Source organism: Martes martes, assembly GCF_963455335.1.
Source record: "Martes martes genome assembly, chromosome: 2".
Lineage (NCBI taxonomy): Eukaryota > Metazoa > Chordata > Mammalia > Carnivora > Mustelidae > Martes > Martes martes.
In genome coordinates this window covers 60,985,337-61,012,544 of record NC_137889.1, presented here as the reverse complement: position 1 = coordinate 61,012,544, position 27,208 = coordinate 60,985,337, and the positions used below count along the sequence as shown (strand labels likewise).

Sequence of the window (27,208 nt, the reverse complement as noted above, 5' to 3'; positions counted from 1 at the left end):
ATACAGGTGTGGCCCCAACAAGTACCAAAGCATTATTTTAAAAAGGAATGAAAAAACAAATTTTTTTAAAGATTTTATTTATTCATTTGACAGATAGAGATCACAAGTAGGCAGAGAGGCAGGCAGAGAAAGAAGAGGAAGCAGGCTCCTGGCTGAGCAGAGAGCCGGATGCAGGGCTTGATCCCAGGACCCTGAGATCATGATCTGAGCCCAAGGCAGAGACTTTAACCCACTGAGCCACCCAGGCGCCCCAGGAATGAAAAATTTAAACACAAAATTGTACATGTCTATTGAGTATGAAAACCTAAAATCCAGGGTGGTGCTTCTATCACTGTACTTCATGGTAGATTAACAGAGGTGGGTAAGATTCAGAGAATATTATTTCAAATTACAAAAGGCCACCATAACTTCCTGCTTGGCCAGTTCACCTCCATGGCTATCTTCCACCTCATCCTATTTTGATTCTCGAAGCACCTGACTGAACCACACCCTCCTTTTTAAACCAGGAACTCCGGCTTCCCTAACAAGTCCCTCTTCTGAAGCTCCTCCTACCAAGGGAAAATCACTGTGTCTGTTGCTGGTTCCTCTCCTGATCCACTTGCCAAACCAGTGTTCTGTAAGTCTCATCACCCCTCCTCTCACTCAACAAACTCTTCCAGGATGACGGCATGGATTCCCAACGCACCCAGGGACACTAATGTTGTTATCGTTCCTGAATCTGCAGCTCTAGCCCCAGTCACTCTCCTGAGCCTAGTAGGGTCTCCCAACTCATGATAAATGGTAAATGCTGGATAAAGGGAAACAATGCAGGGAGGCCATATGGGCTCTTCCACAAAATTTCAGTGAGGGGGAAAGCTGGTACAATAGAAAGAACAGGGGTTCTGGAACAGGCACAAATGGGATTGAATTTCAGCACTGGCATCCACCAGTTATGTAATTTTGGTAACTTACTTTGGAATACCAGTTTCTTTAACTGTAAAAATGGGGGTAGTAATGTTTACTTTTCAAGGTTGTTGTATGGATTAGAGATAAAATTTTAAAACAAAAACAACACCACCACCACCAAGAACGTAACAGCTGTTTAGTAAACAAGAGTGCTTTCTCTTATGTCTGTGGAGGCAGCTGATGTGAGAATACTAAGAAATTATGGGTTTTGTTATGACATTTTTTCCTCAAAACTATTATTAGTAGACATTTTAAGTTCTGTAGGAGGGTAGCTGTCCTTCTACCTCTACCCCCAATACGCCTGGAACAGTAGAATTAAAGGGTTCTTTTAGGATGTCCAGCATCTGAACTCCCCTCCCTATATTTGGAAAATCATTAATGCTGATACTATAAAAGCAGAAAATTTCAGGTAATTGCTATCTTAGCTTTCCTGCAACAGAGTGTAGGTACACAATCAGGTACACTGGCTTCACCAAACAAATTTACTCCAAATTTCAAATCTCAAGAAATCTCAAGAAATAAGAAGTATACAAAATCTGTATCTGGGATTGGGGAAGCAAATGCAGCTTCCAGAGGTAGTAATGGCAGTGTTCATTATCTGGTGTCACTGGGCTGGCAGTATAAGATGCAGGGCCCATGGTCATGGCCTGTGAGGCAGTAATAACCTACTGCATCCTGAACCAGGTCAGTGGTACTGTTCCTGACTGACGAGCTCCTAAGCTAGGTCCTCTGCTTTCCCAGAGAGAGTGTGTGCTACCTAATACCATTAATAAACTCCTTTTCTGACGAAATTAGGGTTTCTGTTGTTTACAGCTAAGAATCCTGACTGATATAGCAGGTCAGGTAATATTTCATCACTTTTGTTCAAAGGCCCCTGTACGATTTATAGAGCAAACAAATGGAGTGAGATCCTCCCAGTAAGTCAAGGAGTCAGAGTGAGCTGCTGAACAAGATGTTCTTAACCATTTCTGAAATCATTTCTTAAAAGGAATAACAGGATGAATACATCGCATGCTGTTTTAATCGTAGTATCTAAAATATGATTTCTTTTTTCCTATCAGAGACGCGAACACCGGCTATCCCCTTAAAAGCATTCAGTTACTTTCTTGTATGCTCTAAGGTATCACGTTGCTCAAGAAGTTCAATCATGCCTTCTAAAAAACTTGAATATTTTACCCTGCTTAATTATTCCCAAGGAAACCATGATGTCATTGCATTAATCTGGCTCAGTCAGTAGCATTACCTTGCATTAGCATGATCGAAAAAAATCTCAAAAATATGCATCCTTGGGAGAAAAGACCAAGTAGCAAGTGAAAAACCTAATTTTTGAAACTGGAAATAAGCCCTCTTACTTTATCTTCAGTTAGAATTGATATTTCTCCTATAATAACTTAACTTCATTCACCCGGGTAACACATTTAGTTCCCCCTAATCACTACAACTAAATTGTACAGAAGTTCCTATTAAATTTTCCTTTTGGCTTACTATCACTAACTTTCGCCACCGCACTTAAAAAAAAATATTTTCAGTAAGACCCAAATGGCTGCAGAAATCACATGAAAAACAAAACTCTGGCACATGAAAAAAAATTCTTACTAACAGTAAGCAGCAGGATTCTGAGAAAAATCAACTTGCAAGAAAACTTTTTTTAGCTTGATGGCAAGAGTTTGGGAAAAAGGAACTTACAGGAAAAAGTGTTTGTGTTGCCAGTTATTCATTCACTTTTTTTTTTCTATTTTTGCAATATCCAAGTAGAATTCCTTGTCCTAGACCTAATTTTATTTTCCATTTTATCCTCTAAAGGTCTCAAACAATCTTCTGAATATAAACTTCAGTAATTAACCATTGAAAAGATGGTAATTCCACAGATGTAAGTTTTAAATATTCAGTTCAAAAATAAAAAGTTAGATTTAAAAATGTATTTCTGATCTCAATAAAAGCAAATTTAAAACAGCAAAAATAATGTTAAAAAATGTATATGCTATATATGTGATGATTCTGTCCCTCATTACTTCAGATTAGCGCAGAGCGGTGAATCTACCCACACAAATGCAGATTCTGTCTATAAGGCATGATTCGCATGAAGTTAGATCATTTGCACAAGGCCACAGAGTTTTATGCAACATTCATAAAAGAGCCATTTCCTCTTCTGCGCTCTAAAGTCATTATTAACCAGAGATACTAAAAACTCAAGCAGGCTGCAACCTGCCTGACCTACAGAAATGAGAACCTCTCTCAGCATACTTCAAACTAAGCACTGACTCACGAGGAAAAAACAGGTGTGTGAAACTGAGATCTTCTAAGTTAGGGTCCCCAGTCTGTAGGCTCAAAGAGAAGCCTGAGATTGGAACAGGTGAGAGCGTGAGAGGCTGAAGCATATAGCATGGCAGGGGGAGGTCGTCAATACTACCATCACCATAAGTTTAACTAACACCCTGCAGCACTAGGAACCCCTGCAAATCTCAAGAGAGGACCTGCATGGAGGAGAGAGGCATCCTGGGGAAGAATTCCACACCCACCATTAGACCCCAGTTTCCAGCTGGGGGCGTAATGGGAAGTGAACACAAGAAGGACATACACAACACTGAAGAGGGATGCACCAGAGGGTTTAGAACACTCACATGAACACAGAGCTTTCATAAAGTAAACAGATAAGGACAGAGGATGCTTTAGAAAACCCAGGAGCCCTATAACTGGGGGTAAGTTAAGCACCATATGTCAGTTTAACCCAGTACTGTGCAGCCATTAAGAAATGTTCATCACCAAGCTCATGGCAATGTTCTCTCGTTATACCCTGAGGGAGGAGGGGAACAAAACTCATCTAGTTACCTTCCTCCTTCACTGTTTTCACACTGGGCACAGACAGATGGAAATGGTTCCACCAGTTTGGTTTGCTGGTTTCTGCCTATGTACAAAAGTCATTAGTGGACACAGGCAACATCTACTTTCAGTATCAGACATTTTCAGTATCAGGCGGGATGTCACCTGGAAAAAGGAGTGGTCCTCTGGTCAGGCATTACTACAGTTTCATGTTTATTTCCTGTTACCCACAAGAAAACGGAAATGGCCCGAAAGGAGGCTGACCCTGGGCCACCTGACAGCTGGGGCCCTGGGCTACATCACTCCGCAAGTACTATTTAACTTGTAATGCCATTTAAAATGTTATCACACATTTACTTAGCTTTGCAGTTTATAACAAACCTACCAAACAGGACAAACCAGTCTGGATTATATAATATGTAAATATGCCAGCCAGCCAGGGAGCATGCTGTGAAGGATAAGCTAGAGCAATGGTTAAATGAGCTAAACCTTCACTATACCTGAAGGCAGCCTCTTCATCCACATTTCATGGCTAGGCCAGTACTTTGTAACTAAATTATGGAGAACACAACAACCAATGAAGATGTTACATATAACTCCACAAATACCACCAAGGAAGTCACTAAAATTAATTAAAAGGGACACAAAAGTCAATATTTACATTTTACTTAGTTTTTTAAATTTGATGTACCAACTGAATAACTCATATTTAGACCTAAAAATATCAACACATTCTAAAGAGACTATCAGTGATTATTATCATTCACACTCACACCCACCCACACACACAATATCAACTTAAATGTGGGCCTGGTGCCAGAACTCAAATTTCACTAGTGTTGTTAGAGGACTTGAATAAATTGTTTGTTTCATGTAAGTACTTGTTTGAGAAAAGGATTTTATATCTACCACCCTCAGAGATGTTAAACATGTACTAAATAGTGAACTAGTAACATTCCATAAGTATTCCTATAAACAAGAAACTCACACAACAGAGAAGCTCCACAAACATGAAGTTAACATTCTATGACAAAAAATGTAATACAGAAATGATCAAAGGTATTCATTAACCCTACACTGCTTCATGATTACAATCACCTATAAATTTTTTCTTTTAAGCAGGCTGTTATGAATCACTAAAGAAAAAAAGCTATGAAGACTCAAAGATATATTTATGTAATTAGCTAAAAATAGATAGTGATTATGTAAATATATAAATAACATACATTATTCACAAAATTACAAGTAAATCAACGAAATTCACCAAAAGCTAGCTGAAATTTAATAACTTGCATCTAGAAATATAAAAGCACATATATTTATATATACATTAAATGACTGGCATATAAAATATAAATAGATATGCTCATTACAATACCTGTTAAGAATTTAGGACTTCATTTAATATACCAGGGTTCTTTCCTAGGTTCTCATTTTAAAAAAATTTTTTTTAAATAGCTACACTATATTTGTGTGATTTTAATAAATTGGTTTTAAGAACCAACTTTGAAGAAATAAAGGGGAAAAAAAGCCCTAAGCAGGAAGAAAACCCTCTTTGGTAAGTCTATTAAGTGCACATTTGACATATTACTTCAAAATCTTTCACAGGAGCAGTGAGACATGGTGTTATCAGGCTGTATCTTTCTATTCTGAAGAGTAAGCAAGAGGCAGGGTTGCAAACTGGCCTACAAAATGGAAACTACCACACAATGGCAAGCACCCATGGTTTCAACAGGTTGTAGATTCAAATGCCTCCTCATTACCTTGTCATTCCACCCTTCAATGCAATATGTGTGAAATGGAAAAAAAGCAATCATGGAGAATAGGTTCTATAAAAGCTCCCTGGTGGTTTTCATACTCCCTGACCTGGCCCCCAAAATAAGAACTACAGAGCTAAGCATATGTGCTGCCTCATCTTCTTACCCTCAAAATCTGCTACATCACAATATCCAAGAACCTGGTTTCAGCTATTATTTCCTTAACTAGTTTTAGAGCCCCAAGTTGTGGTTTCTGCCAGATGGTGTCAATGCAAAGTTAAAGAAGTATTTCTGGACACAGTTACAGGCCACAAAACTAGAACCTTGTAAAGACCATTTCTGTGCTCCACAGAGCTGAGCCAGGCTGGCATCTTTATGATCTGAGCATCCACAGGGCAGAAGTTGACTCTACAGACACCCTAGTTTATCCTGTCTGTCTTGTTCCAACCATTTGTGTTCACACGATAAGCTTGCAGAAGAAGTTCTCCAGATTGGCCCACAGAAAGAGCTTTAGGACTAATTTTGCAAAAAACAAAGACAGGCTGAGTGGGAACTAAATCTAATCCGGGAGAGATTATCAAAGGTATTTCCGAAACAAGTCCCAAGGTACATTTCCCCCCCCCCCTCCAAAAATACACAAAGATGGTGGGAAGAGAAGATCTCAAATTTATGCAGAATTCAAAAAAAAAAAAAAAAAAGAAAGTTGTTCTGTTGGGAGAATAAGGGAAATATCCTAAATAGCAACTTCTAAAACGTTTCCCCTCCAAGAAGCAAAAGTAAACATTTTACAGGCTCAAATCTCTATGCTCCTCTCAGAAGTTCCCATTGCTCATCTGGCAAGCATCCAAATAGCTTAGCTTCGCTGGCAAGTGTTCAAATACAGTTATTCAAAATATGTTAATGAGGCTAACATGGTGCTTCCACCATGTAACCCCACCCTCCCTTTCTTTGTGCGAAGTGAACCTGTGCAGGTTAAAACAGGTGTGCCAAACACTTGCTATGTGAGAACTGAGTGCTGGCTAAACCACTGCCAATTTAAAATAAGCATTTAGGGAGAATGGCTTGTTCAAATGTATGCTGTCTTAAAAAATGGATATTGTGAAGTTCACTCCCACTGCCATATACCTCCACAGGTATGAAAATATAAACACTAATGGTTTACATTCTTTACGTACCAAGATTCCAAAGTACTTTGCAAGTATTCTTTTTTTATTTTTTTTAAGATTTTATTTATTTATTTGACAGACAGAGATCACAAGCAGGCAAAGAGGCAGGCGGAGAGAGAGAGGGGGAAGTAGGCTCCCGGCTGAGCAGAGAGCCCTGATGCAGGGCTCAATCCCAAGACCCTAGGATCATGACCTGAGCCGAAGGCAGAGGCTCAACCCACTGAGCCACCCAGGCGCCCCTGCAAGTATTCTTTTAAAAATAATTTCCCAGTGAAATATTTTTAGTGGTTACACATTGTTCAGATAATAGTAACTGGAATCAAAAGCAGAACTCATATTTTGTCAGCTAATATACCTATTCAGCAATATCTCTTTAGCCGGATATCAAGTATTCCTTCTGTGTTCACAAAGAAATCACACAGCAACTAGTCAGTCATCTTTGGTTTATATATATTCTAAAAATCTCAAAATTGTCCCCACAAAAATCAGACTAGCTTAAAATTTTCATTCTTCTTTCCTCCTGCCTTCCCAAAAAGCATTTAACATGTTTTTTCATCCACACAGACATTCCACACATAGTCTGAATTTTAAAACTTAGGCCATACAGCTTCATTTTCAGTAGAACAGAAAGTGCTATTCCAAAATAATCCCAACATCTCCCAGTCCCTAAGTTAGTCCCCAGTCACCAGACCCTACACAGGAAGTCAGGATCTAGTATCTTAAATTTAAAAATTAAAGGGAGATTGGAAGGAAGGTATAAATGGGATTACATACTTACCCAGGGTGACTCATTCTCATATGCTCAAGATTAAACTGAACACTGACTCTAGATCAGGAAAGAATTTTTCCTCAGGGGCAGACAGGGGCATGGGATTTCCAAATGTACACTAAAGTAGGATCTTCTGTGCGGCTCAGGTGAGCAAATCCCACATAATTACCTTCCTACTACAGAGAAGGAGTAAACATACGTGAGGTGCACAACCTTTCCAAATGGCGCTGGAATAAAGCCCCTTCAGATGTTTCCAATGCTATAAAGATTAGATGGAGAGGCAAGAGAGACTGGGGGGGGGGGGGCACAACACTGGGACTATAGTTAACATCACTGAACTGTGCACTTAAAAATGGGTAAGAGCAAATTTTATGTATTTATTTATTTATTTAAGAGATTTTATTTATTTACTTATCTATCAGAGAGAGAGAGAGAGCAGAAGCATGGAGAGCTGCAGGCAGAACAGGCAGAGCAGGCAGAGGGAGAAGCAGGGTCCCTGCTGAGCAAGGAGCCCGATGTGGGACTCCATCCCAAGACTGTGGGATCACGACCTGAGCCAGAGACAGCCGCTTTAACCAACTGAGCCACCCTGGTGTCCCATTAGTAAATTTTATACTATGTGTTTTTTTTACAATTAAAAATTAAAATTAAAAAAAAAGAGGGATTGGGGTAAATTTACCATATTGCCACTGCTCTGAGAGACAATGAAAATACTCCTAAGAGTGTCCATCTGTTCAAATGTGATAAATCACAGCAACCTACTGAAAGCAGACGGGGAGAATGCATATTGGGAATGGCACTGGGCTGGGCTGGAGCTTGTGCTCCTGTCTATGTCTGCCTGCAGAACCCAGCTGGCCTTGCATTCAGGGTATTTCCTAGGTCCAACTGCCTAGGACCTCATTTTTTCTCATTAGGAATAGGAAGAGCAGTAGAAATTTTTAACCCCCTTCATTACTTTAAGAAAACCTGGGCTTTATCTTTCTTGAGTCATTTTCTTCCCCCTAAGGTTTTCTTTATTTTTTTTTTTTTAGATTTTATTTATTTATTTGACAAACAAATCACAAGTAGGCAGAGAGGCAGGCAGAGAGAAAGGGGGAGGCAGGCTCCCCACTGAGCAGTGAGCCCGATGTGGGGCTCAATCCCAGGACCCTGGGATCATGACCCAAGCTGAAGGCAGAGGCTTTAACCTACACTGAGCCACCCAGGCACCCCGCCCCTAAGGTTTTCAATAAAAATCTCAAAGTTATGAAAATTTATTCTGCTTTGCAAATATATGGTTTAAAAATACATGAGATTTCTATTGAAAACATACATGAATGTTTTCAAGGCTAGAACCTTATGTAAAAGATTAAAAATATTTTAATATCCATGTCCCAATTTCCCGACATAAAAACATATACTATTATATATATACACATATATATAATTATTATATACTTAACATATACTATTTCTCCAACTTAGGAATAAAAGTCAATTTCCTCAAAAATTAAGTATGCACAAAACCTATCATAAAAGAGTATCATTAATTGCTAAGACCCATTAAAATCAGTAGGGAAATATTAAACATTTAAATATGTCTGAGTACTAAAAACTATACCTTAAAACATATAAGTAACCAAAGCACCAACATACTAAAATTTTAAGTCAATCCATGTACTTTTCCTATTCAAATATAAGTAAATATAAAATTACCATAAGGCTAAATATATATATTAACTTTAATGATAAATCATATACAAGAAATACTTCTCTTTAGTAACTTATACAAAGGACAATAAATCTGCTTACCTAAGATTTTATAACTTATTTTCCAAGTTGAACCTAAACCAGAAAATTTTAAGTTAAAATACTCCCACTGAAATCTTATAAGCTATATTATTTTTTTATGCTGCAATTGCAGGACTACTTAATGTTATGGTTCTCCCTAACAGCATTCATCCTTGTTTTCAGCAAATATAAATATTCACTGGAAACATCTATCGATACGTTAAACAACATATGGATTGGAATAAATTACAGAAAAAATAGTCAGAAATATTAAGAGACTCCTAAGAAAAGAGGTTTACCAAGTATATGATTTAAAAAGTACAGGAACGCTAGAAAATAAGGTCACCTGGAATGAAGAGTGCAAGTCGTGAGCCCTGACTTCAATTCTCGGCACACAGTAGAAGTCACAGGAGTCTAGCCTTTCTTGGTTGCCAGAGTAAGGGGTAAAAGTTGGTTCTGGGTCTCCGCATCAAGCAACAGCCCTTCTCCTCACTTCAGGAGCCAAGTGATTTACTAACCAAACTTACTTGGACTCACAGTGCAATGAGAGGGTGTGGCAGACACTTCATATAATAACAGTAATGATACTCGACACTTATAAAGTAGATGTGGAGATTCTCTAAGATCTTGTGAGCAGATGGGAAGAGTATGTAAGAGGCTAAAGTATTTCTGGGCATTTAAATAAATGGAGAAGAGAGAGCATGAAGGATGGAAAAAAGAAGGGAGGGAGGAAAGATTAGCAAGCCAGTGAATACGATACCATAATGGTGAAAAGTTTTACAAAACAGTCTGGGTTGCTAGCATGGAAAAACGAACACTTTGACACAGGCATGGCCGGAGCAGGGTAAAGAATGATTTAACGAAAGCTGATAGCCATCCTTTTGTAAGTAACACTCCAAAATCCTTTTACTTTGGTTGGGGGCGGTGTTAAGGGCTTTCTGCATCGTAACTGAATGGAATCATGAAGTTCCCTTAAGGAACTAATAGCCAAAAAACAGACATTGCTTTCTAGAAATGGAGTAAGTTCAGTAGGAAGTTGGAAATAAAGTACTTTACTTTATAACTTTGCTAGGATTAAATAACCACTTCCACCTAGTCCACTTCCTGACTAGTTTTCTAATTAGAGTCTGTCTTGTCTGTCTCTCTTGCTCTCTTTCTCTAAAATGGACTTTAAAATCAAATTTCAGATTTAAGAAGTAGATTAGAATATATACATTAAACACAGATACACAGAGACACACATAGACTGAAAAACAAAAGAACTTCTTTGGTGCTCTTTTATAAATCAACCACATCTCAACTAACCCAAATTAAAGTGAACCAGACATGAATAATAACGACAGTAGGAAAGAACACTTGAATTTAGAACTATTCAAGGAAACCTGGATTTTAATAATATGTTCTCAGATCCAATAACCAGAATAACCAGAACTTCTGGTGAAGGGCTAATCCTTCTTCATATCTTTCCCCTTTGTCTTAAGCCATTCATAAACTCTTGATTCAGGAATGCACATTCTTTTTTAAATCAATAGTTACATAATACCTTCCTTGATTTAATAATGTCTTCCGAGCATCTCAGTTAGGCACTTTCTCACATTCTAACCTTTCTAAAAATTCTCTTTCACTCTGTCTTCCTCTAAGTATGTCCCCTTTATGGGACAGTTTGATCTAAATCACTGCTAGAAAACAGTAAGCACATAGCAACACAGCATATTTCCCTTATCTCTCAATAGAGAGGCTAAAGTTACTTTCTGAGTTTTGGGTTTTGTCTTCCTAGCCCACTCTTCATACACATTTACTCCTACTGGATTTTCTTTCTTCTCTCTTTTTCCCTCCATGCCCAACTAAGGATTTCTCCAAGTATAATTTCAAAAATCACCTACATCAGAATCAGCAGGGATTTGAGGCAAGAAGTGTTTTGGACTTCCGCCTCAATTTACTAAATAGCAGAATGTGGATAGGGCTCAAGAATCCTCACTTTATTAGTTACCCAGGTGACTATAATACATACGGGAGAAGTCTGAGAACCACTGCCCCAAAGCCTGGATTCTTCCCAAAGGACACAGGGACTCGACCAAATAATAAACAAGCACCATTAGAGTATCTGAAAAGAGAGCATGGTGGCAATTCTCTCTTCATCTTCCTTTTAAAAAACAGAGGGAAGAGGCAAGAAAGCATGGAAAGTAGAACATGAGCTGAATATGAGACATCAGCATAAATGCGGACTCGTCAGCCCTGCTCTGTGGCTACTGCCAATTACAGTAGCCAGACCTGCAAGAGGACTGATTACATGTAATTTATAAAAAGTAAACAAGCTGGGCAGCTTGTGAACAATGAATGGTGATACTGAAGCCAAGAGGTAATAAAAATCATGAATAAACACTTCACATCCCCCTCCCCACCCAGACAACAATTGGTTGTACTCTGGCTAGGATTAGCAAGGGCAAAAATGAATATCTGGGTAATGATTTAAATGACAACAGACCCTTTGAGAGAGATTTCGTCTATCAAATAAACCCTAGTGAAAGTTACACAGCACCAACCTCTCGTGTTCATAAGCTCAGCCACTTCAATGACTGTTCTTCTTAGACTTACTGAGGTTAAAAAAAAAAAAAAAAAAAAAAAAAGTTTGGTTCCAGTGCTACAATACAATCCTACAGATGAACTATAGTTGGCCCTTGAATAACACAGCGGCTGGGGTGCCAATCACCCATGCAATCAAAAATCTTGCATATAACTTCTGACTCCCCCAAAACTTAACTACTAATAGCCTCCTGTTAACCAGAGAAGCCTTACCTGTAAAATAGTCAATTAACACATACTTGATATGTTTTATGTATTATATACTACATTCTTACAAGAGTACTTTTTTCTTAATTTTTTTGGTATTCTAGGTTTCTAGGTTCATCTGTGAGCTTTTCTTTCTCTTTGTCTTTTTTTTTTTTTTTAGGGTGGGAGGGGCAAAGAGAGAGGGAGAGAGAAAACCTCAAGCAGGCTCCATGCCCAACACAGAGGCCGCCTGAGGGCTCAGTATCTCAACCCTGACATCCTGACCTGAGCTGGAATCTAAAGTCAGACACTTAAAGGATTAAGCCACCCAGGTGCCCCCGTCTCTGAGTTTTTCATATTGTTGCAAATCGCCAAAACATTTTCCATTATATTTAATGAAAAAAGTCCACATCTAAGTGGACCCACCTGGTTCAAATCCGTGTTGTTCAGGGGTCAAGTATATAGCTTTTAATGGACCCGTAGGGAAAGAAACTAAATAAAAAGGATGCAGAAACTAAGCTTTGTGAAGAATTCCTCTACTTTAAGGTTTCTCAATGTCAGCACTACTGTTACTTTGGGCTAGATAATTGTTGGAGGGCTGTATTGTGCAATGCAGGATGTTTAGTAGCATCCCTGCCTCCACAGACTAGCAGCCCAAGTACCCCTGCTGTGACAGCTAAAAATGTCTCCAGACATTCTCGAATGTCCCCACAAAACTGCCTCCCCAGGGGCGCCTGGGTGGCTCAGTGGGTTAAAGCCTCTGCCTTCAGCTCAGGTCATGATCCCAGGGTCCTGGGATCGAGCCCCGCATCAGGCTCTCTGCTCAGCAGGGAGCCTGCTTCCTCCTCTCTGCCTGCCTCTCTGCCTACTTGTGATCTCTGTCAAATGAATAAATAAAATCTTAAAAAAAAACAAACAAACTGCCTCCCCACATCCACTAAAAACCACTGCTGGATACAGAAGCGTCATGAAGAAAAGTTTGTATTAATAAAATAAATAAAATAACTCATACAACATATTTTCGACATCGTAAGAAAACTCTTTTAAATTTCTTTTAAATACATATATTCTTTCTAATATATATACATGTATAGTACATATACATATTATACCTATATATATTATACCTATATATATACATATATATACACATACACACACACACCTTTTGAGTATATCACCCTATTTTTCCATACATTTTTTCCATTACTAGGGGCTAAAATACAAAATCTTAATATTGTTTAATAAGGTATCCAAGCCATCACAAAAGGGGCACATAATAAAATAACTGTGAGTAGGCCCAAAGTATTTATGCCCATTTAACAAAGCCAACATATCCATCAGGCACAGATTGCACAATGCCCATGAGAAGTGTTTTTATATTATAATTTATTTTAAAGTCAGGATAAAAAATGAATATAACAATAACAGTACCAGCTTGGAACTTACTCATCTTTATAGTGACACACTTGCAAATTACAACTTTTATTCTTTTTTTTTTTTTTTTAATAGAGGAAGGGAAGCCCATGAAGGCAAAAGTACCTGGGGTTCACTAGGCACCATATGGCCCCACTCTCTGAATGGGTAGTAAGCAATTAAAACAAGCATGTATGATCAGGTGTGACAGGCACCATGCTATGGAAAAGGAAGAGTATCAAAGGAGGATTAAACAGATGCTGGCAGCCCACTGTGTCTATGTGCGAGAGTGGTGGGAGTTCAGAGGAGGCTTCAGGGGCAGAGAACAAGCAGAAGTTAGCCTGGTTGTGCCGGCAGATGGAAGGACCAAAAATTCTGGGAGAAGAAGAGAGCAGGGCAAAGGCCAGACTGACAGATCACAAGGCCTGTGTGGGATGTGGAAGTTCAGCAGAGCTGAAGCGGAGTGCGAAAGCAGCAACAAATACTATGGGAGGCACATGCGGGCACCCCATCACAACGGGCCTTGCAAACTGAGAGAAGAGGTTTGGGCAAAGGCCAAAGGAACTGCTTAGAGTAGCTTCAAACTGGGGAGCGGTATGCTCAGATTTGTGTTCCCAAAGGCCACTCTGGCTGCCTTAATGAAGACAGTTTGGAAGAATGGAAGGAGAGAGGCCACTGGCTACTGCCTCAATCCAGAAGAAAGGCAAAAGCACCTTAGGTAGCAGAAGTCGATTAACTCAAGAGATATTTATATGCTGTCTTTTTCTTTAAGTGAGATTGAGAGAGATCATGCACATGCACGCAGGGGGATGAGGTAAGGAGGTGGGGCAGTGGAAGAGGATGAAAAAATCTTAAGCAGGCTTCATGCCCAGCAGGGAGCTCCACATGGGGGGCTCGATCTCACAACCCTGAGATCATGACCTGAACTGAAACCAAGAGTTGGACGCTTAACCGACTGAGCCATGTAGGGGCCCCTCACAGAGATATCTGGGAGGTAAAACTGATAGGACTTGTCACTGGGTATGGAGAATGAAGGACAGATAACACACAACACCTCTGCACAAGTGATGGTGGAGGCACTGACTGAGGGAACTGTGAGAGGACCAGGTAGAGGGAGAGGATAAGGCTGGCTGTGGATATGCTGAGGCTATGTTGCTGTGGGGGATCTATGTAGTTATGGATCTAAGCAGTTAGATCCACAGATGTGGACTAAGAAACAGACTGAGATAACACCCTTGAATCATCATCATATGATTCAAGGCCATTTAAGATCCAGAGATGGGCTTTAAAGGTTAGGAAAAAATGCAAGGTTATAGTAACAATTATGTGTAAGTTTATAAGAATTCTGCAGAAACTGAGAGCCCAGACCTTTTATCAAATTTTCAAAGGGATTAATGAACTCACATATTTCGAAGCAGCAACCAACAGCATGAAATGGGAGACAAGGCCCATGCAGGGCTGGCACTAGAATGCTGAAGAACTCCCATATGTAAGGAGACTAGAGCCCAGTATTAGGAAAACATGGAAAGAAGATTTTGAAAAGAGGCACTGGTTGTTTCTCCATCAATGTAGTCAGGAGTTCCATGAAAAGTAAGAACTAAAAAGTTCAAATCTAGTTCTGCTATATCTGGCAACCAGGAGGTCACTGGGGACCTCAGAGCAAACTGTTTAGGAAAAGGACACAGACTCTATTCTTTTAGGAAATGAGCAGCAGGTGGAAGCAGCCAAGTGTACAAAACCCACTCAAGAATCTGGCAGGGGGTGGGGCACCGGGTGGCTCAGTCGTTAAGCATCTGCCTTCAGCTCAGGTCATGATCCCAGGGTCCTGAGATCGAGTCCAGCATCGGGCTCCCTGCTCAGCGGGAGGCCTGCTTCTCCCTCTTCCCACTCCACCTGCTTGTGTTCCTTCTCTTGCTGTCTCTCTCCCTCTCTGTTAAATAAATAAATAAAATCTTAAAAAAAAAAGAATCTGGCTGGGGGCACCTGGCTGGCTCAGTCAGCAGAGCATGCAACTCTTGATCTCAGAGTTGTGAGTTCAAGCCCCACACTGGGTACAGAGCCTACTAAAAAAAAAAAAAAAAAAAAAAGTCTGTCTAGGGAAGGAGAAATAGAAAGAGTCTCATTCCAGCTCCTGCTTTAAAAACAGAATCCACTGTTTAAGATCCTGGTGAGAAATCTCCAACCACTTTCAGTAAGCCTTCTCAGAGTCCCTGAATTCACCTCCTTCTGCTAAATTCTACTAGAGTCTTATCTCGAATATCACTGATCAGAATATAATTTGCAATACTAAGTGCATCCTATGTAGCATATAAACTCCCAAAAAATGGAGACAGCCCTCTTGGTCCTCTTTTTCTGAATTCTTCACAGTACTTTTTCATAGCAGGCATTCCCTCAGTGACTGGAGGGATATGACCCAAGGTAAGAGAGATCTGGCTCTGCCAGAACAGCTAGTTACCGTGTAGGACCTGGGACAAATTAGTTAGTCTCCCAGAGGCTAATTTTCACTCCTTATAAAAAGAGGAGGTTGGATTCTTGACTAGGGAAGAAGGAGATCCGTGTAATTGGGAAAGATACTCAATATAGCTTGTTTTGGTAATGTAAATCATAGAAAGAAAAACTGGATAAAAAATCAAAAGACAGCCAAACGACACATGAAAGAGAAATGGGTTAGAAACATTGAAAAACACTGTACTAGGCGATCTATAATTTTAGGTTTAAAATTGTATAATTACCTGGTCATGCTGTTCAAGAGATCACGCAAAGTATCACACCGTACCTTTAGACACAGAGAACAAATGCCATCTTTGTCCTCTGGAAACTAATATCCTATTACAAACACTAAAGAATGATAACTGAAGCCATAATTTTCTTTCTAAACAGATCGTGTGTATGTACCTTCTACTGTGTATACTGTGGGTCATTATGAAAATACCTGGAAAAATCACCTGGAAAAATATATCAAATACAAAAATATATTAGGCTTGCTTTTCCTTTTTTGACTACTTACTTAAGTGAAGAAAAAGGGAAAAAGGAATACTATTCAAAAGCACCAGTTTAATTTTGCACCCTGTTCTTCGGAGATAAATGACCTATATACCCAGTGAAGATTACTCAGAAGGCTTTGGTTTTATGTAACAGCATCACTAGGATCAAATTACCTCCCCAAATACTTTGCATTCTTGTTCAGTATTTCCTTCTACCTTTTCTCAACACTTCAAACATTCAAACCTGAAACTGTCAAGGAGAACTTGTAAAATTTAATACTCCTACACAACTTTGGGGTCAATTATAACATTGCTGGAGGGAAGGGGGTTCAAATAATACCTCCTTAACTGAATGAGGTGATCATTCCTCTTCAAGATCTACCTAACGCCATTGGAATTCAAAACACTGGAGGGAGCATTTTACCAAGTGTTTCTCTTTCAAGGGTGGAAGATTAAAAGTTCTCTCCCGCTAATCAACTGGTCATCCCTCCAACTAGAAGCACTTTCATCTTGGCTGCTGTGACTCTGGCCAAGGCACTAATGGGAATATGTGATGGATCGGAATTGAGAAAGCACACCGGGTACTTAATTCTTTAATCAGGTAGTCATCTGGGGAGGAGTTCTGCTACTCGGAAAGTGGCCTGACCACATTTCCCAATACAGTAGTAATTAAAAACTGCATTTCAGGAGAGGAAAACAATCTACATGCTAGGTGGAACATTATTACTCCTAGTCTTGATTATCACATTACAGGGTCAGAAACAGCTCCCCCCTTTTAGAGAAAAGATGAAAGAACGTGTGTGTAAAGATTCTAACACACATACTCTGATACTGGTAGCTAAGCTTACATTACAGAGAGAGAAATGAAAACAAAGAGAAAAGAGCAAGAGGGTAGATAGAGATCCACGGGACAAAGAGTGCTTTTACCTTTCTCCCACTTAAAAAAAATTAGCAAATAAAATGTTATAGCAACTAGGTAACTGATGTATTAAAAACAAAAAATAAAGGGGCGCCTGGCTGGTTCAGTCAGTAGAGCATGGGACTCTTGATCTCAGGGTTATGAGTTCGAGCCTCACGCTGGGTTTGGAGATTACTAAAAAAAAAAAAAAAAGTAAACTAAAAACAAAACACAAATAAAAACAAAAACAAGAACAATAGATTGAGTTCCCAACCTTCTCCTGAGAGCTAATGTCCTATGTCCTCATTTCACAAACGCAAACCTTGACTAAAATTATATTTACCTGCTTTCTTCATGTATACTAACTAAATATCTGTAGGCAAACGACAAATATTCAACTCCACGAAGCAACAGGAAAGTAATGTACAAAGCCATGGCGTCAAGTGACATTTTTCCCCTTCCTCAGACTATAGCTGCCCTCTTCTCACTTTTCTCTTGAAATGTAAAATGGAATGTTGATGTTTTCTTTTTTCATGTGTGGCGTTCTTAAAGAACATATAAAACTGTTTTCAAAAAAAAATTTAAACCACACAAGTCAAAGAAAAATAAAAAAAGGAAAAGAAAAACAATGAACAGGATAGTTAAAGCAAAGTTTAATATTTTTCTTCCTTTAAAAAAAAATGACCTAAGATTTTTACACTGAAAAGAAATATTTGGACTCTCCGTATATTGTTTTTAATTCATGGAACAATGTAGCCATTTGTTTTTTTCCTTTTAGGACTTTTTTTTTTCTTTTTGAACACAGGGAATTATTTAGGCCAAGTATGAATTCAAAGTAAAAAGTTGAGAGAAAAAAGAAATACCACCATAAGAAAAACTCACGGTGAATTTGGCATTCTTTCCAGTATATAAAAATAAGTATGATAAAAATTTCTAAAATACACATAAAGGAGAGAACAGTTAAATGATAGAAAAAAATTAAGATAACTCACATTTCCCCTTCTAGAAGCTCTATTTCTTGCAACTTACATCTTCATGTGCAGTTTGCATAGAGCAGCTCTGCTAAAAACAACCACATGGAAAATTTTTGTTCCAGATAATACTGCAGGACAGGGCTTGGCAGCTACAAGTTGTAATCAGAACGTTTCAAGAGCTAATGTAACAGAGATAACAACCAAACATGCGTTTGGTGCGCAGCGGTAACTACTTTTCACAAAGCAGGCTGCAAGAGGGTCAAAAGCTGTTAGGTTCTACTTCATGTGCCTTCAGCAATGAGAATTATTCTCTTCAGTTAGAGAGTTTTGCGCCTATGAATAAAAGAACTGCTGAAAATATAAAAGATTCCCTTTTCCAGTTCAGGCATTCTTATATTATTTTAGGGGCTTACACATATAAGCCTGGAATGGTCAAAGTGACCAAAGTGACTTTTCCCAGTACTTCCACAGGCCTGAGCTGCCACCTCCTATTCTGTAAGACTCCCTGCCATCTACTTGGCAACTGAAGAGGCTACTTATTTAATGGATGTGGAAATCCACTGTACAAAGAACCACTTTTCCCCAGGAGTAATCTAAAGAAGAAAAGAATGCTAATTTTATTTGTGCTTGTAGCCAAAGAGGAGAGAATAAAGAGACCTGTGACTTGATAAGTTTCCTGTACTCAAATCCCTAGACTGAGATAAAAGGACTCACAGAAATGTTGTGACTTCAAGCCAAAGTTCAAATGGCAAACTCAGATGAAGCTCTAACTTGGTGGAAATTAGCCACCATGTTAATTTGAGGAATGTGAAATGAGAGAAACCCCTCCATCAACAGTCAGAGGGGGTTTAATGAGACCCAATGGTGTTATTCTCTTTCCTCCAACACTAGCTGGCACTCACACAGCTGGGCTAAGATGGCTTCCAAAGTCCAAAATAAGACACTAGCCCAAGGGAGTGCTGGCCCTCCTGCTGGAACTCAGGAGCAAATGAATCAAAGGCTCTTTTATTCTCCCTCCCACCAGAACATGCTCCCTCTCTGTTGTAAACTAAATGCTTGCCAGAATGAATTATTTAGCTCAAAGCAGACATAAAGAAATTCTTAAATAACACATGTCCCTTGGAATTTTAATAAGTTCAGGTGACCAAACGAGTTGTTTTGTTTGTTTGTTTCTTGTCTGACACATAATATTCACTTGTGGTCAGGATCCCATCAGGAGCATTAGGTCATGGCAGAAACAGAAACTTCTCAAACACACTTTACAGCTGACATCCAAACTCCATGCTTGAAACTTAGGTGTTCTGAAGCTGTTCTCTTTCCTAGGATGTCTAAACTCAACACAAAGTCTTTGTTCTTCCTTTAAAACCAGGCTTCCCTTGGGATTTACTATTTCTGCCAGCAGGACCTCAGTTCTTCCAAGAACAGAGCCTGAAAAGTCGTTTGTGAATCCTTCCCTGGCGGCCCCCTCCCATTCCCCTCTCAGTTTGAACTCTTAAGCAATTATTGTCTGAATCATTCATCTGGCAAGTAATCATATATGGTCTTATAACACATGTCTTGTAAAACGATTTAAATGTAGGTGCATTTACAGCTTGTCTTCACAGATAGATTAGAAACTCCTTGAGGGCAGGGAGCAGGCCTTTCCCTCCATTGTATTCCACACATGACACATTACAAAAGCTCCAGAAATACTAGTTGATTTATTCAGTCAACAGATACTTGCACTTCTACTCTGAGCCAGGCACAGCGCTGGGTACTGGAGACGTCATGACACTGTGACACTCAGGGCAGCAACTTCACAGCCTTCTACTCAGTGAGCCTGTGTTCTATTAAGGCAAACGCTAGAGAGTCCCCAAATTACTTAAGCAGTTCCTCATACATTCACTAAACTATTTAAGATGAGCAAGAAATTAAAATTTATTTCCCGAAAAGGAGGCTTCTCCATAAGAAGCTCCTCCCCTCTGCCTCTCACTTCCAAGGAAATATCTATGGAATGTTCAGCCACAAGAGAATTTAGAATCTAGATCTGCATGCCCCTTCCCCATTTTACAGATGAGGAAACTGAGGGTCAGAATGGTCAAAGAATCACCTAGATAACGGCAAAGTCAATCCAATCCTGCATCCTGACACTCAGTCCAGCATTCCTTTCACAGTAGCACAATTTACTCCAAATCCTTCACAGATAAAGTAGTAGTCTACCTGCTATGATGTCCCTTCCCGTGTTAGTTTCTGTAAGAAAATTAGGAGTGATAGCACTCAATGTTTTGAATCTATCACCTCTTAAACTTCCTCAATCTGCAAATTATCAAGACCTTATCTACACAAAATATGGAATTCTGCTGGGGCACCTGGCTGGCTCAGTCAGAAGAGCATACGACTCCTGATCTCGGGATCATGAGCTAGAGCCCCACGTTGGGTACAGAGATTACTGAAAATAAACTTTAAATACATACATACATATGGAATTTAGTCATAAAAAAGCTTCGATGCTTTATTTTTAAAGCAGGCTTAATAACTACACAACACACTGAGATAACCAATTCAGCTGTCAACAAGATTATCCAAGTATAACTCTTGTCATATTACCGTATTTTGTTCAAAGATGATCTTTTTAAAAAACTTAAAATCAAATTTTCAAAACAGCAGAATTCTAAAACTACCCTCCAAACTGATACAACTTTCTAATGATAATTTTAAATCCCAAAGACAACAATCAGATTTAGGAATTCAGCAAGTTTTACATGGAGAGTTTTATACTCATCATTAAGTCCAGGCATAATGAAACAATTAACTATCAACCACCTATCATGAAGGCTTAATGTAATTAGTAGTTGATGATCTTTGTTAACAGAAACAGTGTTCCTGCCACATGAGAAAAGGTAAAAAGAAAACATTAATAATCTGAATGGACACTTACTATCCTGAGGTTTTCAAGAAAAAAATTACTTCGACAGAATAATTATGCTCCTTCATTTGCTAAGTAAAAGCTTCAGAGAGTCCCTTTACTGCTACTAGTAATTGCAAAAAAAAAAAAAAAGTACAGAAGAGCTTACAGACATCACATCACAATCCCATTTGCTGTAGTGACACTACTGAGCAGTGACCTAATGCTTAGCACAGATCCTGGGCAGTCTCTGAACAAGGAGATGCTAACTCTGCCTGCTTGTGCCCCGGTCCTCCATGTAAGATGTGAGGTGCCCACCCAGAGAAAGAGGCTATTTCTGTTTCTAGGCCCATTTCCAAAACCAGGGGCATGTTCTGGAAGTCCAGACAAGAACCATCCTATTAACTGACAGCTGAAGAGTGGAGCCCAAGCTGGGTGCAGATTACACACCAGAGAACTGGCCGAGGTTTTGCTCCCAGACTGGCTGGCAGTTCATAGGCCACCTTGGTCTGGCCTCAGAAGCAGGTTCTCCTGCTGAGATTACACACCTGCCCAATGCTGACAGCTGGGCCATGGAGGAGCCCAAACCTGGTGTCCAGACTTGAGGCAGGCCACAGGGAAGCTCCTCCTGCAGAGATATGGTGATAGCCAGCTGGCTTGAACCAATCCTTTGTTTTCAGACTTACATTTCATCTTGGCTGAAATTTCAAGTAGTGATGAAAATATTACCATTATTTCAAATAGCTGATTTGTTTTTAAATAACTTCTTAAAAATCTGAGCACCACTGTTGAGTGTATACTACCAAGAGTTTACTTGTTTTCTGTAACCCTAGTGATGGTGATCTGTATACGTTTCCACTGAGGTCCTTAAAGTAAAAAAGCAGCTGTTTAATATACAACATAGGAAAAAAACAAAACACAGTGGTAGCAAAATTGAAAGAAAGCATGAACATTTTCACCTCCACTTTAAGTAGACTTCAAAAAATTCAGGGGATGAAATACATAGAAGAGTTTCTTACCCTTTTGCAAACAGATATAGAAAAAAGTAAAAAGAGATGAAAAGGCTAGGGAATATACACACTATTCCAGACTTTCTCTTTTCATGTCCCTTTCACTCTCTCTAGGAAATTTAAGAAAAGCTTTCATACCAGAGGAACACACTAGTGTGCAAAGAAAATGCTGTGTGAGTTGACTATGAAATAGTAAACATAAAAAGGAGCTGTAAATGGAATGCACTGAAGCCATAAGTGAGATGACTTTAAAGATAAAAACTAAAACAATTTCTTGTCATGTAAAAGCCCTTAAGTACCATCTTAATCGTTTGAACTACCCTATAAATACTGTAAACAGTGAAACAACTGTCAAAATCCCATTGGCCAAATGCTCCCCAAAGAATCAATGTCCAAACTCCCTAACACCTCGTTAACAATCACAGTACCATTCATCCAAGATATCTTTTCACAGCAAATCCATTCATTAAAAACTATTATTAAGCAACATTTTGTCTACTGGATGGCCAAAAATGTTTCCTTTTGCCATTTATTTTCATAAAGATTCTACATGAAAAGAAAATAAGAATCGGAAATGGATGAATATATGCCTGTCTTTGAGGGTCAAAGCTGCTTTAGCAAAAACAATCTGAATTGGACATCAAAGCCTAAAGATCGATAATTTGGAAATGTCAAAAACTTCTGGGCAACCAACTTGACAGCTAAACTATAAAATAGTCCTCATTCTAACTTACAATACTCCAGTCATCCTCTGGGACCCCTTAAATTCTGGTAGCCACCCTGCACACTGTTTTCCTGGGCCATATCCATGTATAAAGAAAACACTAGTACTCAGCAAGGCAAGAAAAACCCCACCTCGTCCAAGTTGTTGGGCATATTCTTCCCCCTGCTGAAAACAGTTTAGGGAGCCCGCTATCTCTCAAAAGTATCCCTATGGTTTCAGACTACAATGAGCTTATTCCTCAAAACATCCATTAAAAAAATAAATAACAGTCAGCTTTGGCACACGATCTGAAACCACTTTATGCTGTTGGCTCATTTCACATATTGTCTCATTTCTCTGAAAACTCAGAAAGCCACTTGGAGGGTCTTATGTTTCTTTAGTGCTACACATCTTATCCCCCAACTTGCTTCTTCCTTGCATTCTCAACTAATATTCACAGACTCCTAGAACGTTATAAACTGAAAGGAGCTTTAAAGATGACTTAGTCTGAGCTCCACTTGAACTAGATGAGTCATTAACCTTTTATAGCAGTTAGGCAGATCTGGGTTCAAATCCTATGGCACATTCTGGTTACCGAAACTGTTTTCCCATTTGTAAAACAGAGATAATACCTACCTCATAAAACTGTTGTAATGATCAAATGAAATAATACATATTGGGGGGGCACTTTTCATTTACTTTGTCCTTGCTAAGACAATCTTTTTGGCTGATTTTCTTCTTAAATTATGTAACATTAAATTGCAAGCCCACTAGGCAGGGCTTCTTTCCCGCTATATTTTCTAATCTTATGATGCCTAGTTCAGTGGCAGGCATCTTTTGAGAGAGCCATAAACCAACCATGTGAAAGAAAAAGTTACGTCTCTAAAATCATTACTTATTTAGGCAACTGTACTGTCCTTTAGTTTCCTCCTAGAACCCCGTTAGGTCCATGTGTTTTCTAAACTGTGCCTCTCAAAACAAATTCACCTATCTCCCTACTCCCTCTTCTCACACACATACAACCTTCTTTTTGGAACTAAAGAACTAAGTAAACCACGGCCTCCCACAAGTGTTGGAAGAAAGTTGCATCTCTATCAGAACATTCAGGAAACTGTGTTAAGTAAAGAGATGGAATCTGGAAGGGTTCAAGTTTCTTAGGATGTGTGGCATCAAGTTCTTAAATGAGAATTACTTGTCTATAACAAATGCTGGCAGAAAGTGAACCAGAAACTCTCTGGTGAGTCGGTGCAGTTAAACACTGTACTTCACTCCACTATCCAAGCAGTGACTAATAAGATTAATTTGGGTCCTAATACTGGGTGTAGATACCGTTCAACAAGAAGTAAGTTCCATTGAAGTGCCGGCCCCTGACAGTAAATTTGTATTTAAGGAGGCATACATTTTGCTTTTGAAAACACATTTTACTAGAAAAACACTGGTTCCATACGCCAGGACAAACGTCATTTCTTTCCTTTGCAGAGGGCAGCGACGAAAGAACCAACGGGCGAGAAGGGCTTAGAATCTAGACCCCTGAAGAAGGCATAGATTTCCACCAAAGTGAGGTTGGTTCTTTCAAGGAATATTTTTCTTAACAGCTAAAATGGTTTAACACATAATCAGCATCTTGTATCAATTACACCAATGCCATTTAAGTAACCCTGGTGGCCTGGGAAAGGACCGCAACACACAGAAATCCCACGGGCCTCAGCTGTCCCCTGTCCTGCGAGGCTTGACAGCGCGTCCAAGGCGCCCAAATACCAGCCGCCAGGCTCCCCCCAGCGCCCTCCTCTCGCAGCAAACTGCTAAGGTTCTCGGGCCAAACCCCGCCGTTCCTCGATTCAAAACCGCGAAAATGCGAATCCGGCTAGGCAAACGGCAGGGCGCGTAGTTAACTTTTCTTTCCCTTTTGCACGGATTTGAGATGCTGGTTTCTAATACCAACTTCTCAGGTCCACAGTCCACTGTCGCCCGCACCTCGGGGGGGTAAGACGAGATGAGGGCGCCGACCAAAGAGAGAGCTACTGAGTTCTAAAACCTCAGCGGTTTCTCGGTTGCGGGCAATTCAGTGTTCAGCAGCCCCATGATGATCAAACGCAGACATGAAGAAAGAAGAATGCTCTTCCCCTCACCTCTGCTACAAGGAGTAGTAAAAACATGCAGCAGGCATTAGGTGGAAATCCCGGGCCCTCCCACGGGCCCTCCCACGGGCCGATGAGGCCCGCACAGCAGGCCGTCTGGAAGGAAGCTGGAGGAAGAAAGTTAGCCGGCAAAGTGGAGGGAGGCCAGGGCGTGAGCTTTACAGCCTCGGTGCCGAGCCTGCCGGGGAAGGGGCCGAGGGGAAAGAGATGGGGGACTAAGTCGAAGAATCCGCCCCGCGCGCGGCCGGGGCAGCGGTGCGGGCGGGGAGGCCCAAGGAGAGGCGGCCGAAGCTCTACTTACATAACGCTTCAACTTCTTCTCCGGGGGGGACTTGCGGAGCCATCCGGAGCAGACCACTTCGCCGCCGCTCATGGTGCGCGCCTCTCCGGCTGCCAGCCGGGCAGCTGAGGGGCGGGCGGGCGCGCTCCCGACACAGCCGACGCCCGCCGGCAGCGCCGCGGCCAAAGCCTAGCTCTTTCGAGGCGCAGCCGGGGCCGGACGGGACGCGCGGGCTACGCGGCGCGCTGGCTGTGCGCGTCCGAGCGTCTCCCACGCGGGTCCGCGGACGGTGAACAGAAGCTGGCAGCGTCTCCAAGGCCGACACCTCGGAGCCGGGGCAGCTGTCGGGCCGAGGGCGCCCGGGCCTCCCTTCAGTGCGCCAGCCTAGCCGCCAGGCGCGCCGTCCCGCCGGCCGCCTCTGCAGCGCTCCGGCACAGCGAAACTCTGCCCCAGCACGGAGCCGAGCCTCGGTCCCCTGCGCTCCGCCCCCTAAGAACAGGACCTCCCCGGGCGCTTTCCGAAAGACACTACGTTGCACGCGCGCGCGCGCACACACACACACACACACACACACACACTCACTCACTCACTCACACAATGCCCCTGTGCGGCGCCCACTGCGGATCGCCCCTTGGTTTCGGTGCGCCCGGCGCGATCCTCCCCTTCCTCCTCCTCGGGAGAGGGTGGGTCACTTCTCCGCGGCGCCCGGGAAAGAGCGGCGGGCGGACAGAGGGAAAAAGGAGACCGCGAGGGTCTCGTGCGGGCTCAGGGTAGGTCCTGGGCTACGCAGGGAGCTGCCGTGGTGGCCGCGAAACGCGGGGCGTCGCGGGGCGGCAGGAGCTGGGCAGGGCGCAAGTCCCGCGGGAGGGTGGGTCCGCTCTCGCCGCCGCCGGAGAGGGCGGGGAGCGGCGGAGGAACCAGGCACTCGGCGCCGGGCTTCAGAGAACGACCCCACTGTCCCGTCCCCTCACGCTCCTCCAGCGCCGCTTTCCCCGCCGCGGGGCGCGCGGCAGGCTCCGAGCGGCCGGGCCTCCCCGTTCCCTCTCCCTTTCCTCCTTCCCCTCCCCCGTTCGGGCCGGCTCCGGTTTCTGCCTAGACTTTCTCTGAAACTCCGGCAGAGCGCTTCCAGCCAAAACAACAAGGGCCGGGGGCGGAGGGAGCGGACGGAGGGAGGGAGCGAGAGAGGGAGGGAGCGGGAGTCCGAGAGGCACTCTGGGATCTGTAGTTCGGGAAGCTGGAACGGGGTCCTCGGCCGCCCTGCCGCGCCGGCGGCGGCCGGAGCCCCCAGCCGGCACCTGGCGGGGGAAGGCGGACGAAGCCTTGGCGAGACCAGGGCCGCCGGGGCTCGGGCCCTGGGAGGACCGAGGAGTGTCTGAGTGTCAGTTTGTGGTTTGCCATGTTGGTTCTGTCAAGTATCAGTTCAGAGTTTGTAGTATAAATAAGATCAGGGGTTGGCGGGGGGTGGGGGGTGGGGGTTCCTCTGCTTGACAGCCAGCGATCAAAACGGGAGACCGCGACCCCGCGGATCCGGGCCGGGGAGACTTAAGGCCGGGGACCAGAGGAGAGAGGGTGAGGGGGCCGCGCCCACCGGCGACTAGCCTGGCGGGGCAGTCGGGGGACCCACCCGGACTGGCGTGGACGGGTCCCCGGAGCAGGCCTGCCAGGGTGGTAGGAGCGCTTAGTGGGGCCAAAGCATTTAACTGAGTCTTTGTGTGGGACATTTTAAAGTCTCACACTCCCTCCGTTTGTTGCCAGTTTCTTCCACTTGACGTTGTATTTGTTTAAAATCTACCCTTGGAATGTTGGTCTAGAACAGGGAGAATTACTGGATGTCCTACTTCTATTTGCCTACTTGTGTATGTTTTACAATTATGACTCCTGGTCCTGAGCTTACCATTGTCCTTGTAATAGAAATATCTTTCCCT

At 41.7% G+C, this 27,208-nt stretch overlaps 1 protein-coding gene across 2 annotated transcripts in view; it reads right to left on the bottom strand.

Annotated features, from left to right (window-relative positions):
* The window catches only part of GAB1 (GRB2 associated binding protein 1), a 125,727-nt gene extending 99,339 nt beyond the window's left edge, over positions 1-26,388 (bottom strand). For both annotated transcript variants that reach the window (XM_080795726.1, XM_080795727.1), the window contains exon 1: positions 25,305-26,388. In XM_080795726.1, the coding sequence (XP_080651852.1) occupies positions 25,305-25,376 (72 nt within the window). In that variant the 5' untranslated portion in view covers positions 25,377-26,388. The remainder of the gene's footprint in view (positions 1-25,304) is intronic.
* Between the last annotated feature and the right edge of the window lie 820 nt (positions 26,389-27,208).